A 13089-nucleotide genomic window follows, 5' to 3' on the forward strand; every position below is an offset into this window, starting at 1 on the left:
ATTGAGTGCATTAACGAATTGGCACATTATTGGGTCAATGGTTAATAAGTTAATGAATACATTTGAAACGTTTGAGCCTTCCCATTGCAGTTCCATTTGTTTCCTATATACAGAGTGGGTGTCAATTTGATGAGACTATGGTTTGCAAATTCCCTTATTTGTGCCACGGTTTCATTTGTCTTAACAAATGAGGGATGAAAAACAATGGGTGTTTCCAAATCCAGTTGTAGATGTTAAACGGAAGCGAGCCCAGATGACTCATAAAGCAAGTTTAAATGCAGCAGTCCATCGTTAATGCTTCTCTTTCCGGTAAGTCCTGTGAGCTGTGTAGGGCAAGCTGAAAGAAACTGATTGTTGGTGTCACGCCTGTCACACTAGAGGAAGAACACTGATGTCCTTTCCTATGGGACAAGTCAACTTTGTATTAAAATTGGAGTTGCAAATCAAAACAGTCATGTAATTATGATGTAATTTAGTTTTGGCAGCTATCTCCTGTGCTGTAACAGTTTCTGATTATAGGGTCTAGAGCATTCTTTGTTCCAGTTCATTTGGATCCCTTTGCTCAGCATTTTTTCTGGTGCATGAATGCGTAGCAGTGTCATTTCTTCCTTTCACCCAGGACTGGAAAGTTTATTTGACTTTGTTTCCAAAATCCACCCTCCCTGTTCAGTGTCCATCGCTAATTTTTCCTTTTGTTTTTGTCTCTGGGGTTCCTGGTGTTTCATTGTCAAGGAAGACTTCAATAAAACAAACAATTTCATGGCACACCCACTTTTTCATCTTAATTGCTTGCTCATTAATATCCTATTTACTTGCATTTACTTTGTTAGCAATGTTGGCAATGTAGCGCACACAAGCAAATGCATTAATGTTTCAAATCCCATGGCAAATATACTTCACCTACGAGCACAGACTTATTTTCAAAATCTACTCTACTGCACTATTACTACTTTGTGAGCAATGATCAGAGCAAAATGCAGAGTAAATTGCAGTTTACTGGGTTAGTGGGAAACCGAGCCTACTGGTGTGTGCAAAGCCTTCTGATCCAGTGAACAATTGATGAGGGCCACCTACAAATCTTGCTCCACTGAGTGCTCCCTCTTGTTTTTCTTGTACAAAAAAAAGTGTTGAAAATGTAATACTCGCAGCACTAAATTGTCAAATGCAATTAGTTTCTAGCATCACACCCACAATCTTGTTATGCAGGCACCCTCTTGACGACTGTCTCTGCGGAGTTTGCATGTTCTGTGTGTTTCCTGAGTGCTCCAGTTTCTTCCCACAGTCCAGAGATGTGCAGGTTAGGTGGATTGGCAATGCTAAATTGCCCAGTGTCCAAGAGTGTGCATGCTAGGTGGGTTAGCCATGGGAAATGCAGGAATAAAGTAGAGGGATGGGTCTGGGTGGACTGCTCTTCAGAGGGTTGGTGTGGATTCAAGGCCAAATGGCCAGTTTTTACACTGTAGGGATTCAATGATTTAAGATTTCAGCAATAGTATGTGGCTTCTTTGAGTTTGCTACAAAGCTGAGCTTCCAGGTAACTAGCCTCTTGAGCTTTAAACATGCACCCGCTCAGACGTGTCTCCTCTTGATGCTCTCATCTCTCAAGTTCTTGACTGACTTTGCCATCTATAAATCTGTAGATTCACCTGTAAATGGCATCTTAGTCTACTTGCAACCATTGCAATGTTTGCCAATTCCACTCTTCAGATCAGACATAACAGGGAAGAGGCAAGTGGCATCTTCTTTCCATAAGAATCCAAAGATTAGTTAGCGCTCATTATACTGTCTCTGAAGATTTGCTTTTGTTTCGTTGACTGAATTAGCAGAGAAATTGCTTCTGGTGACGAGAAACTTGTCCATTTCTTCTTATAGTTATGTCACTGAATGAAATGTTAGATTCTAACAAAATTCCAAAAGTATTCTCATTAATATCAGTGTTAATGTGGTTGTGTGTCCTGGCAGATAGACCTGTTCAACAGTTGTTTCAAGAGGCTCTGAAGGAGGTCGGAAGTATAGATGTAGCCTTGATACCAAGGTCAAGTGATGCTGCTTCCTGGCAATGTCATGGCACACTGGTTGAAAACTGCTGCTCTAGCTTACTGATCAGTATTTACTATAATCCCACGTCACTTCTTGATAGAACTCTGCCCAATTTTCCCAGTTTCTTTGTCAGCTTTGTATTTCTTCAATTGAGGATTCCCTTTCGTTATGACTGACAGCACCTTTGACCTTGTTTACTCCATTTCCTAGTTTATAGCATTCACTCCCTCCCTCTCCCCTTCAGAAGAATGGTAATATTCACCTTGTCCTCAACCTCCACCTCACCTAGCACCAGCTTTCGTGTTTGAAAGGTCACCTTGTACCATTCCACATCTCTAGCTTATTGTCACCACCAAGAATATCGTTCTACTTTTAAGCCTCCAAAGGATCTGTTTCCACAGTGGCTCTTCATTTCACTCAGCCAGCATCCCAACAGCTGCTTGTCAGGAGATGCAATGTTTATCCTTGCATCTCTTCCATTGCCACTAATTTAACTTGCCTGGTTTTGTCCTTTTTTTAAATGGACCGAGCAGCCCAGTTCTGTCTGCAATGTCGAGTTGAACCAGTATTTTGGTTATACATCTGAATTGACCAGCTACCCCCATTTGGCCTGTATCTCTGAATCCTTCCTATTCATATATCCATCCAGATGTCTTTTAAATGTTGTAATTATACCAGCCTCCACCATGTGCTCTGGCAGCTCGTTCATAGTGCACCACCATGTGCATGAATGAAACGGTTATGCCTCTGGTCCTAAAGTCTTTCCCCTCTCACCTTTTAAACCTATGCCTTCTAGTTTTGGACTCTCTTCTCTCTCCCCCCCCCCCCCCCCCCCGCGAGACAAAAGACTTTGGCAATTCACCCTATCCATACCCCTCATGATTGTATAACCTCTTTAAGCTCAGCCTCTGACGTTCCGGGGAAGAAGTTCCAGTCTATTTACATCTCCCAGTAGCTCAAAACTTCCAATCCTAGCAACATCCTTGTAAGTCTTTTCTTGTAAATCCTTTCAAATTAGAACATAGTACAGGCCCTCTTGCCCTCTGTTGTGCTGACCTTTTATCCTACTCTAAGATCAAACTAGCCTACATGTTCTTCATTTTTACTGTTATCCATGTGCCTATCCAAGAGTTGCTTAAATGTCCATAATGTATCTGACTGTACTACCACTGCTGGCAGAACATTCCACTCATTCTCTGTGTAAAGAACCTACCACTAACGTCTCCCCTAAACCTTCCTCCAATCACTTAAAATTATGTTCCTGCATGATAGCCATTTCTGCCCTGGGAAAAAGTCTCTGGCTATCCACTCTGTCTGTGCCTCTCATCATTTTGTACACCCCTGTCAAGTCACCTCTCACCCTTCTTTGCTCCAATGAGAAAAGCCCTAGCTCCCCCAACCTTTCTTCATAAAACATGCCTTCCAGTCCAGGCAGCATCTTGGTAAATCGTCTCTGCACCCTCTCTAAAACTTCTACGTCCTTCCTACAATGAGACAACTAGAACTGAATGCAATATTCCAAGCGTGGTCTAGTCTGAGCTTTATAGAGCTATAGCATAATCTTAAACACAATCCCCAACTAATGAAAGCCAACACACCATACGCCTTCTATGGACATGGACCCCAAGTTCCCTCTGTGCCTCTACACTGCCAAGAATCCTGCCTTTAGCCCTGTAATCTGCGCACTCATTCAATCTTCCAAAGCTAATCACTTCACACTTTTTTCCAGGTTGAACTCCATTTGCCGCTTCACAGCCCCTTTCTGCATCCTGTCAATGTCCCATTGCAACCTACAATAGCCCTCCAGACTATCCACAACTCATCCGCAAATTTACTAACCTGTGCTTCACTTCCTCATGAGATTAGATTAGATTAGATTCCCTACAGTATGGAAACAGGCCCTTCAGCCCAACAAGTCCACATCAACCCTCCGAAGAGTAACCCACCCAGACCCATTTCCCTCTGACTAATGCACCTAACACTGGGCAATTTTGCATGGCCAATCTACCTGATCAGCACATCTTTGGACTGTGGGAGGAAACCGGAGGGAACCCACACAAACACTAGGAGAATGTGCAAACTCCATGCAGTCACCTGAGGCTGGAATTGAACCTGGGTCCCTGGCGCTGTGAGGCTGCAGTGCTAACCACTGAGCCACCGTGCCGCCCATCTAAGTCATTTATAAAAATCACAAAGAGTAGAGGTCCCAAAATAGATCCCTGTGGAAGACCACTGGTCACAGAGCTACAGGCTGAATGCTTTCCATCTACTGCCACCCTCTGTCTTCTGTGGACCAGCCAATCTTGTATCCAGACAGCCAAATTTTCCTGTATCTCATGCCCCCTTACTTTCTGAATGAGTCATCATGGGGAACCTTATCAAATGCCTTGCTAAAATCCAGATACACTACGTCTTCTGCTCTACCTTCAATGTGTTTTCTCACATCCTCAAAGGATTCAATAAGGCTTGTGAGGCATGACTTGCCTCACCAAGTTGAACAACACTTTTCAGCAGGGACAACAGAATGGAATACAGTATTTCAAAAGTGGCCCAACCAATGTCTTGTGCCGCCATAACATGACATCCCAACTCCTACGCTCGATGCACTAATCACTGAAGGGGTGTGTACCAAACACTGCCTTCACCACTGTCTACCTGCGACTCCACTTTCAAGGAACTATGCACTTGCACCCCTACGTCCCTTTGTTTGGCAGTACTCCCCAGGGTCAAAAAGTGTGGCTCTGGAAAAGCATAGCAGGTCAGTCAGCATCTGAAGAGCAGGAGAGTCAATGTTTTAGGTATGCCTGTTGACACTCCTGCTTCTCGTTTGCTGCTAACTTGCTGTGCTTTTTCCAGCGCGCCACTTTTCGATTCTGACTCTCCAGCATCTGTAGTCCTCACTTTCTCCTGTTTGCTGAAAACACTCCGGAGGACCTTACTATTAAGTGTATAAGTCCTGCCCTGATTTACCTTTCCAAAGTACAATCCCTCACATTTATCTCAATTAAATTCCCGCCTCAGGCGACTGTGTGGAGTTTGCACATTCTCCCCGTATCTGCGTGGGTTTCCTCCGGGTGCACCGGTTTCCTCCCACAGTCCAAAGATGTGCAGGTCAGGTGAATTGGCCATGCTAAATTGCACGTAGTGTTAGGTAAGGGGTAAATGTAGGGGTATGGGTGGATTGCGCTTCGGCGGGGCGGTGTGGACTTGTTGGGCCGAAGGGCCTGTTTCCACACTGTAATGTAATCTAATCTAAAGTCTGTCTGCCACTCCTTGGCCCATTGTAACCTAAGGTAACCTTCACTATCCAAGAAACTATCAATTTTGGTGTCACCTGCATACTTACTAACCATTCCTATATTCACATCCAAACCATTTTATATAAATAATGAAACAGTGGATGCAGCACCAATCCTTGTGGCACACCACAGGTCACAGGCCTCCAGTCTGAAAAACAGCCCTACTCCATCACCCCCTCTCCTACCTTCAAGCCAATTTTGTATCTATTGGTTAGCTCTTTCTGGATTCCATGTGATCTGGCCTTGCTTCCTTTAACTCAATTTCGTTAAAAGCGATCAAGTATCATCAAAAAAGTAAGCAATTGATGAATTACTAATTGCAGGTGGTGATGGAACAATAAAACAAACTTGATATCACATTTCAAAACATCTGATTGTAAATTATTTGAAGTATACATTGTTTTAGAGAGAAATATACAAGCATTTAGCTGTGGTCTTGCTAGTCCGTGGGGAAAACCATGCTTAGTGTGCTGGCATTTTGTACACTTGGTGTGTCAGTTATGTTAACGATGTGCTAATTTGTGCATGTTACTTATCTATTTAAATACTTGAAATAATATTTTACCCGTATGTTGTCTGGCTTTGCATTTTAATCAAATAACTTAGAAATAAGGAGCAGGAGTATGCTATTCAATCCATCAAGCCTGCTCTGCCATTCATTATGATCACTGCTGTTGAAGGGAGTTGGACACAAGTCTTCAGTGTGAATAGGTTGTAACAAGATAGTCTTTGTTCAAGCTTGGGAGAGCCCTTTGAGTCCAGCTCTAAGTCATACTGCTTTTATACATTTTCACCTCAGTGGTGACATGCAGCATTGGTATATAAAAACTGTCAGTCATTCACTGCAAAACCAGAATGCAGTTCATTTTCTTGCGAGGTGCTAAGTCCTCTAATTTTAACCAGACTTCCACTCCCATGTTAGCTTCAAGGCTTATCTATCATCATCATCTATTCCTAACATCCAATGATTAATACTTGCGTGACGATCCATATCTATTCCTGTGACCTCCGAACCTTATATAACTATTGAGTATTCCCTATTATGGATATGCGGTTACTCTACCTGAACTGCACCTGAACTATACATCTTTGTATAGATGTATTTCGCTCTTAGCTCTACCCCCTACTGCTCATCCAGACCTATTCTTACCTCTGTTCTATAGTATTTTAATCTTTTCTTGCCATCTTTCTTCTCCCCTTTCACATTCTCTTATCCTCCTTGCCCATATTCGGCCCAAATCTTGGCCATGCTTAAGCAAGTAAATAATTACTGGAGGCATTTTATTATAATGTGGGAACAATATTTGCCCTTCTAGTACTGTTCTCCTAACCTCCTTCTTAAACTGCCTCTTAATTATCCTGATAAGTATTAAATGCTACTATCATGAGATGCAATCCAAAATCATTTGTATTTAAGCATTAAAGCCCTGGCCCAAAATCCTTGTTCTCGCAATGCTTTATCAGCATTATTGACTTTATTTTCTTGGTGTGTTTGCTTCATTGAGAGTTATTTCCTTAGCCTTCTTTATAATTTGTGTCCTGCCCATTGTCAGATGTAGGAGTGGAGGTAATTCAGTGGCCACATGACGTAGCAGACAGAGAACTGTATCAGTACGTTGGATTGTAAGGTCTACCTCAATCTTGCCAGTTCGGGTAAAGTTTATGTTGATAGCATGATCCAAAGTTGTTAATGGCTATATTGTAGTCCTACAGAGGGCGTTGCTTCTGTCCCTGCTGTAACTCACAGCAGAATATAATCTGCCCAATAAGGGCATACTGCAGAAAAGACATTATTCAAAGGCAAAATTGACAACAAGCAATTCTCATATGTAACAAAACATGAACCATATGTTTTTACCTAGTTATTACTTCTGGACATGCCTGGTGTTCTACTACTGATGAATTTCGTATAGATCAATTCCTTTCTTAGTGTCATTTGTAACAGTCAAGTGAGTTGATGGATTACTGAATGATCTCTGTGTACCCTCTTAATACTTGCCAAAACTGTGAACTTTCCTCAGGGATGGACCATCTCATCACCATGTCCGGGAATTAGCTAATGTTAAACTCCTGAGATGGTAGAAAGGCATCTTTCACCTATCCATTCTTAATTATTTGTCTGTCACCCAATTGAGAGCTTGATGCATGTCTAGTTACAAGTTACTACTGATAATGGTGAATAACCAACTAAGATTAGTAATACATGTTCAGTTTTCTGCTCTTCCTTGGAGATTGTTGGATACTCTCCTCTTGAAATAACCAGTTGTCATAGGTAAAAATTCTCAAATGTTTACCTGAGGAGTAGTGACAGTTATATTCTGGTTGCTGAGAATAAGTGCATGACTGCATTGATTTGAAGTTTAGCTTACGTTTTTAACATTAAGATGTTGATAGCTTTATCTTAATTATATTTCATTTTCAAGCCTTAGCACCACAAGCCAATTACAACATGACATTGTCAGTAAGTCACGTGACTTGAACACTGTTTGTCTCACAATCCTATTAGCAACAGAAACAAAGTTAACTGTTACACAATATTAAATCAATCAGATAAGCAGTTTTCTTGTATTTTTAACTGTTATACGACATTGGCTTAATCATGCTGTTTTATATCCCCATAGTGATGTGTTCTGGAAATGTTTCAAAAACTTAATAGCTTCTAGGGTCAGTTGAGAGAATTCCTGTCCTAGTTGACTAATTTGTTTGATCTTGATTGCTCATACTTGTTTATATTTTTGGTTGTAGTCACTGTATCTGAGAGTCAAGCTCCCCAATATCAAAAGTATATTAATTATTGCTATTCCAGAGGCAGATTCAGCACTGTCTAATTTGAACCAGCCTCTCATTTTCTTACTCTTTACTGTCTTCTCCAAGGACTGTAAGAAATAGATGAATTTGAGAAGCTGAGTTTAAAAATTGTTTGGGTTAACACTATTTAAGTATTTCAATGTTTCTCAAAGGTTAAAAATTGTGCAGAGGGATGGAAGAGAATGTATTTTTTTTGCCATGTTGTGGACTGCATTGGCACCTGTCACTTGTGTTCTGGTTTTTGCACATCATTCATGGAATTGGGGCTAATCTTCTCACTCATTTTCCCTAAAATACCATGGTTAATCTTCTGAAACATTTACTTTGATTCTTATGGTTAATATAAATATGTATTGGCAGCTTTTTACTGTACAGTTTCATCCAGTTCAGAAGCAACCATTTTACTTGACATTGTCCTAGAATTTGCTTCCAAAACTCCAGCTTGTATTTTCTTCAAGAAAACCATTTTTCAATACAGCTTCTGCTTTAGGCCAGACAGAGAAACAAAGAAGGGGATAAAGTTTAATATTCTTCTAGTGAGCTTGTTTGCAGGGAGAAAGATTAGGTAAGATTCGTCTTTTAGTGAGAGCTGTAATGCAAGCAGAATGAAAGTTTTTGTATCAAAGTAAAATTGCACGCATACTTATTCATTTTAGAATGAATGTATAGTAAAGGTGCTCATGACGTGAACCGCTTTATGCATTACACAACTGAAATTTCATAGAACTATCTAAGCTTTAAATTTTAAAATGTTTGGTTGGAAATTGTCGTTGCTGCTTAGTGGTCCAGTGTTTAACATTAAATTCTGGTCTGAGTTTATATTTGACCTCCTGTTTTGTTTTATATTTAAGAGGCATTTGATACATTTTTGGAAATTCTCCTTTTACAGTAGCATGTTCTGTAATCTGTTCTGAAGTTTGCAGTTTTAGTTTCATGAAGTTTTATATTAAATTAGTTTTGTTCAGTAGATACTGCTTTCCATGATTCCAAAATTCCCATAATCTAGATCAGTTGATTGAGTGCAATAAAATGAAAAATGTTACTAAAGCTGCAAAGGATTAACATGCCATGCCATGTTTTGAATCTGAGTCTAATGAATCTTTTATTTCATGGGATGTGGGTATTACCATGGCAGTGTTTTAGCTTCCATCTCTCACTGCGCTTGAGAAGGTGGTGATCAACCACTTGAACCATTGCAGTCCTTTATGTGTCGATAGACTCACTATGCTGTCATGGAATTTCAAAATTTTGATTTACAGTGAAGGATCAATGCTATATTTCCAACTTGATAGTTTGAGCATTGGAATCAAACTTGCATGGAGCCACTACCAATTGCACCTACTGTCCATGATCTTTATGTTCAAGGACTAGTTTTTTAAGATTTAAGAATGGTCTCAACCTACTAGATTATCATCAATTTCATTTGATTCACTTATTCTGGCCTTAACGATTTGGATTCCTGTGAAGTGATAAAGGATGCCATTACACATTAAAACGCTAAAAATTTCCGATCTCTTGTTATTGCAGGAGGACTGAGGCAGATAAAGGAGAAGCCCCACTATTACCTTTTGGTTTCTCCTAAGTAAACCAGTTCCATCACTTCTTTGGAAGTAATAGGAATAAATTCAATTATTTTCCTCAAGTTGATGTATGAAGTGTATCTAGAATTCTTTGCCACCTCTGTTCAAGGAATGCACCAGCACTGTTGGTTCAAGTAGATAAAACAACTGAAATGGATAGAAATAGAAGCAACTTACTGTTCTGTAGGTGCTAGCAATTTGAAAGAAAAAGGTATTGGAGAAACCAGCGGGTCTGTTAGGACCTGTGGAGCAAGAAACGACATTAACGTTTCAAGTCCAATGTGACAGTTCAGAACTAAAGTTGATTGTGCAAGTTCTCTGGTTTCACAACTGTTGGATTCTAAAATGCATCATTTGCTTGAAAATTGTGGTCTTTGACATATTTATATTTTGTGTTTTTGTAGGACATTGGATTTTATGCTGAAAGTGATAATGAGAGCTATGTGGTTTGCGGGTGGCTTTCATTGGATGACTATAAAAGGGCGTCGTGCTTTGCCAAAAGAAGCACCTATAATAACATTAGCACCACATTCTTCATATTTTGATGCAATTCCTGTTACCATGACCATGGCTTCCATTGTAATGAAGGCAGAAAGCAAAGACATTCCTATATGGGGAAGTAAGTAATTCTTTACTGAACATGATATAATGGATGTAAAATTACAAAAATTGGTCACAATGCAAATACTGCAAGACTCTACTGTACGGACCGTGTACTCACCATTTACTAAATCATTGACAAATATGTTAAATCTGTTTCATGTTAATTGATTTTTGGGCATTTAAAGCTGAGTCGTAAGGAGAATTGGAAAGCCAGAACTTGTTTCTGAAGTGTCATTGCTAAATTTATATTACTGCTGCCCTCTAGTTACGTGATTGTTACAAATCACTAGTTCAGTTTTTTTCCCACTGATCACCAGTAACAACAGCATAATGTTTGAACACGTTCTATTGTGAGATTCAATCTACGCACAAATCTATTCACTCCAGCATTACAATTTTGGTGAACATTTTAGAATGTGTATTGATTTTTTTTTTGTAAATAAGAAGTTGTAATGCAACCATTTTAGTCAAGAGTCTTCAAGTTATTTCAAAATGACTATTTATGACAAGATTCCCACGAGTGCTTTAACATTGAAGATTTTACAACCAGGCATGCACATCTTTTATTTAGTAGAAATATTTTTGGCTTGGAAGTATCCAAAAGGCACTTGAAATTGCTAACATCTTCTTGGTGTTGCTAAATAAACTAAGTTACACTGTTGTGACAGTATTAATCAATTTTCTTCCCTGTGCTGATTTGTAGCCTGAACAGACAATGCAATTCTTATTGAATATTAAGCTTTTGGAATATTTAGCAATATAACCTTGCAGAATGCTTAAAAATTAATACTCATCCTGAGGTTCAGGTCATGTTAGGAAGCGGTTTGAGTGTTATGGTCTTGTGTTATGGTACTTCTCAGCAGCTTAAGATCTGAATTTCAGTCATTTAGATAGCCACTTTATTTGTTCTTCAGTTGGCTTGTTTCAGTGTTGTATCCTTTTATAATCAGTGTTTTTAATACATAATTGTGTGTATATTGTAAAAGTCTAATGCATGCAATACAGTTTGTAGGTAGTGTGGAAGTAGGTCATTTTAGGGTGGTATTGAATTGAATTTATTGTCACGTGTACTGAGGCACAGTGAAAAGCATTTTCTTGCGAGCAATTCAAGCAGATCACAGTTAACTGGCACAGGTAAGTAAATAAGTAAACAGCGGCAAAAACAAAAACACAGGTACAGGCAAATGTTAAGAATTTGAGACTCCATTCAGTATTCTAACAACAGTAGCGTAGAAACTGTTTTGAAACCGGCTGGTGGGTATGTTCAGGCTTCTGTACCGTCTCCCCGATGGCAGAGGTTGGTTTTTAAAAAAAAGCATTGCCATGGTGGGATGGATCTTTGAGAATGCTGGCAGCCTTTCCTTGACAACAGGCCTGGTGATGGATTCTATAGATGAGGTTGGCCTTTATGATTGTCTGGGCAGAGTTCACCACTTTCCTGTAATCATCTCCAATCTTGAATGGTACAGTTACCATACCAGGTAGTGATACATCCAGGAGAAAGTGAGGACTGCAGATGCTGGAGATCAGAGCTGAAAATGTGTTGCTGGAAAAGCACAGCAGGTCAGACAGCATCCAAGGAGCAGGAGAATCGATGTTTTGGGCATGAGCCCTTCTTCAGGAATTCCTGAAGAAGGGCTCATGCCCAAAACATCGATTCTCCTGCTCCTTGAGTGATACATCCAGACAGAATGCGCTCTCTGGTGCACCTATAAACATTGGCAACAAGATTCGCCGTGATGCCAAGTTTTCTCAGCTGCCTGAGGAAGAGGAAACATTGGGTCTTTGGAGCCAGTGCATCCACGAGAGTCCAAGAAAGCTTGTTTATGACCACTTCCAGGAGCTTGGCACTCTCCACTCTTTCCACCTCTGTACTGTTCATGTGTAGGGGGGGCATGCGTAACATCCCGTAAAAGTCAGTAATGTGTTCCTTGGTTTTGCTGGCATTGAGAGCTAGGTTGTTTTCGGTGCACAGTTTTTCCCCATCTTCCTCCTCCCATCTGTAGTCTGTTTCGTCACCATCTGAGATTTGACCATCTATGGTAGTGTCATCAGCGAACATGTAAATGGCATTAGTATGGTATTTGGCAATGCAGTCATGGGTATACAGCGAATACAGTAGGGGGGGCTGAGTATGCACCCCTTGGGGGGTCGAGTGTTGAGTGTTGGTGAGGATGAAATATTGTCCCCAGTCTTCACTGATTATGGCCTGTGGGTCAGGAAACTGAGAATCCATTTTGGAGAGTGGGGCTTAGTCCAAGATTACCAAGTCTAGTAATCAGTCTCTAGGGGATAATAGTATTGAAGGCTGAACTGTAGTCTAATAACTCTAGTCTCAAAAAGTGCTAATAAGGCTGAACTTATTAACAGCTATTCCCACCACCCGCAAAAAGATGCCGCTACCAGACAAATATTCCCCTCCCTTCACTTGTCAGTTTTCCACAGGGACCATTCCCTCTGGGACACCTTGGTCCACTCCTCCTTCACTCCCAATACTGCCCTATACCCCACGTTACCTTCCATGTAATTGTGGAAGATCAAACACCTGCCCATTTATTTCCTCCCTCTTTACTATCCAATGCTATTGACTCATCTTTCAGGTGAAGCATCATTTTACCTGCACTTCACTCAATGTGTTTTACATATGCTGCTCACAATGTGGTCTCCTCTCTACTGGAGAAATGAAACAGTCTGGGCAACTCTTTTGCAGAACATCTATGTTCTATCTGCAAAAATGACCAAATTTGCCATTTCCTGCT

General features: G+C 40.4%; 1 protein-coding gene across 4 annotated transcripts in view; it reads left to right on the forward strand.

The window, feature by feature from the left end:
- LOC122549735 (lysophosphatidylcholine acyltransferase 1-like) overlaps positions 1 to 13089 on the forward strand; it is a 159081-nt gene that overhangs the window by 45801 nt on the left and 100191 nt on the right. For all 4 annotated transcript variants that reach the window (XR_015757163.1, XR_015757164.1, XM_087987021.1 and 1 more), the window contains one exon: positions 10132 to 10346. Coding sequence is in view for 2 of the 4 variants with exons in the window: in XM_087987021.1 (XP_087843147.1) it covers positions 10132 to 10346 (215 nt within the window). In the remaining 2 variants the exon portion in view is untranslated. The remainder of the gene's footprint in view (positions 1 to 10131; positions 10347 to 13089) is intronic.

The sequence above is a fragment of the Chiloscyllium plagiosum genome, unplaced genomic scaffold (genome assembly GCF_037043375.1).
Source record: "Chiloscyllium plagiosum isolate Xiang-an unplaced genomic scaffold, Cpla_swu_hap1 HiC_scaffold_5, whole genome shotgun sequence".
Classification (NCBI taxonomy): Eukaryota; Metazoa; Chordata; class Chondrichthyes; order Orectolobiformes; family Hemiscylliidae; genus Chiloscyllium; species Chiloscyllium plagiosum.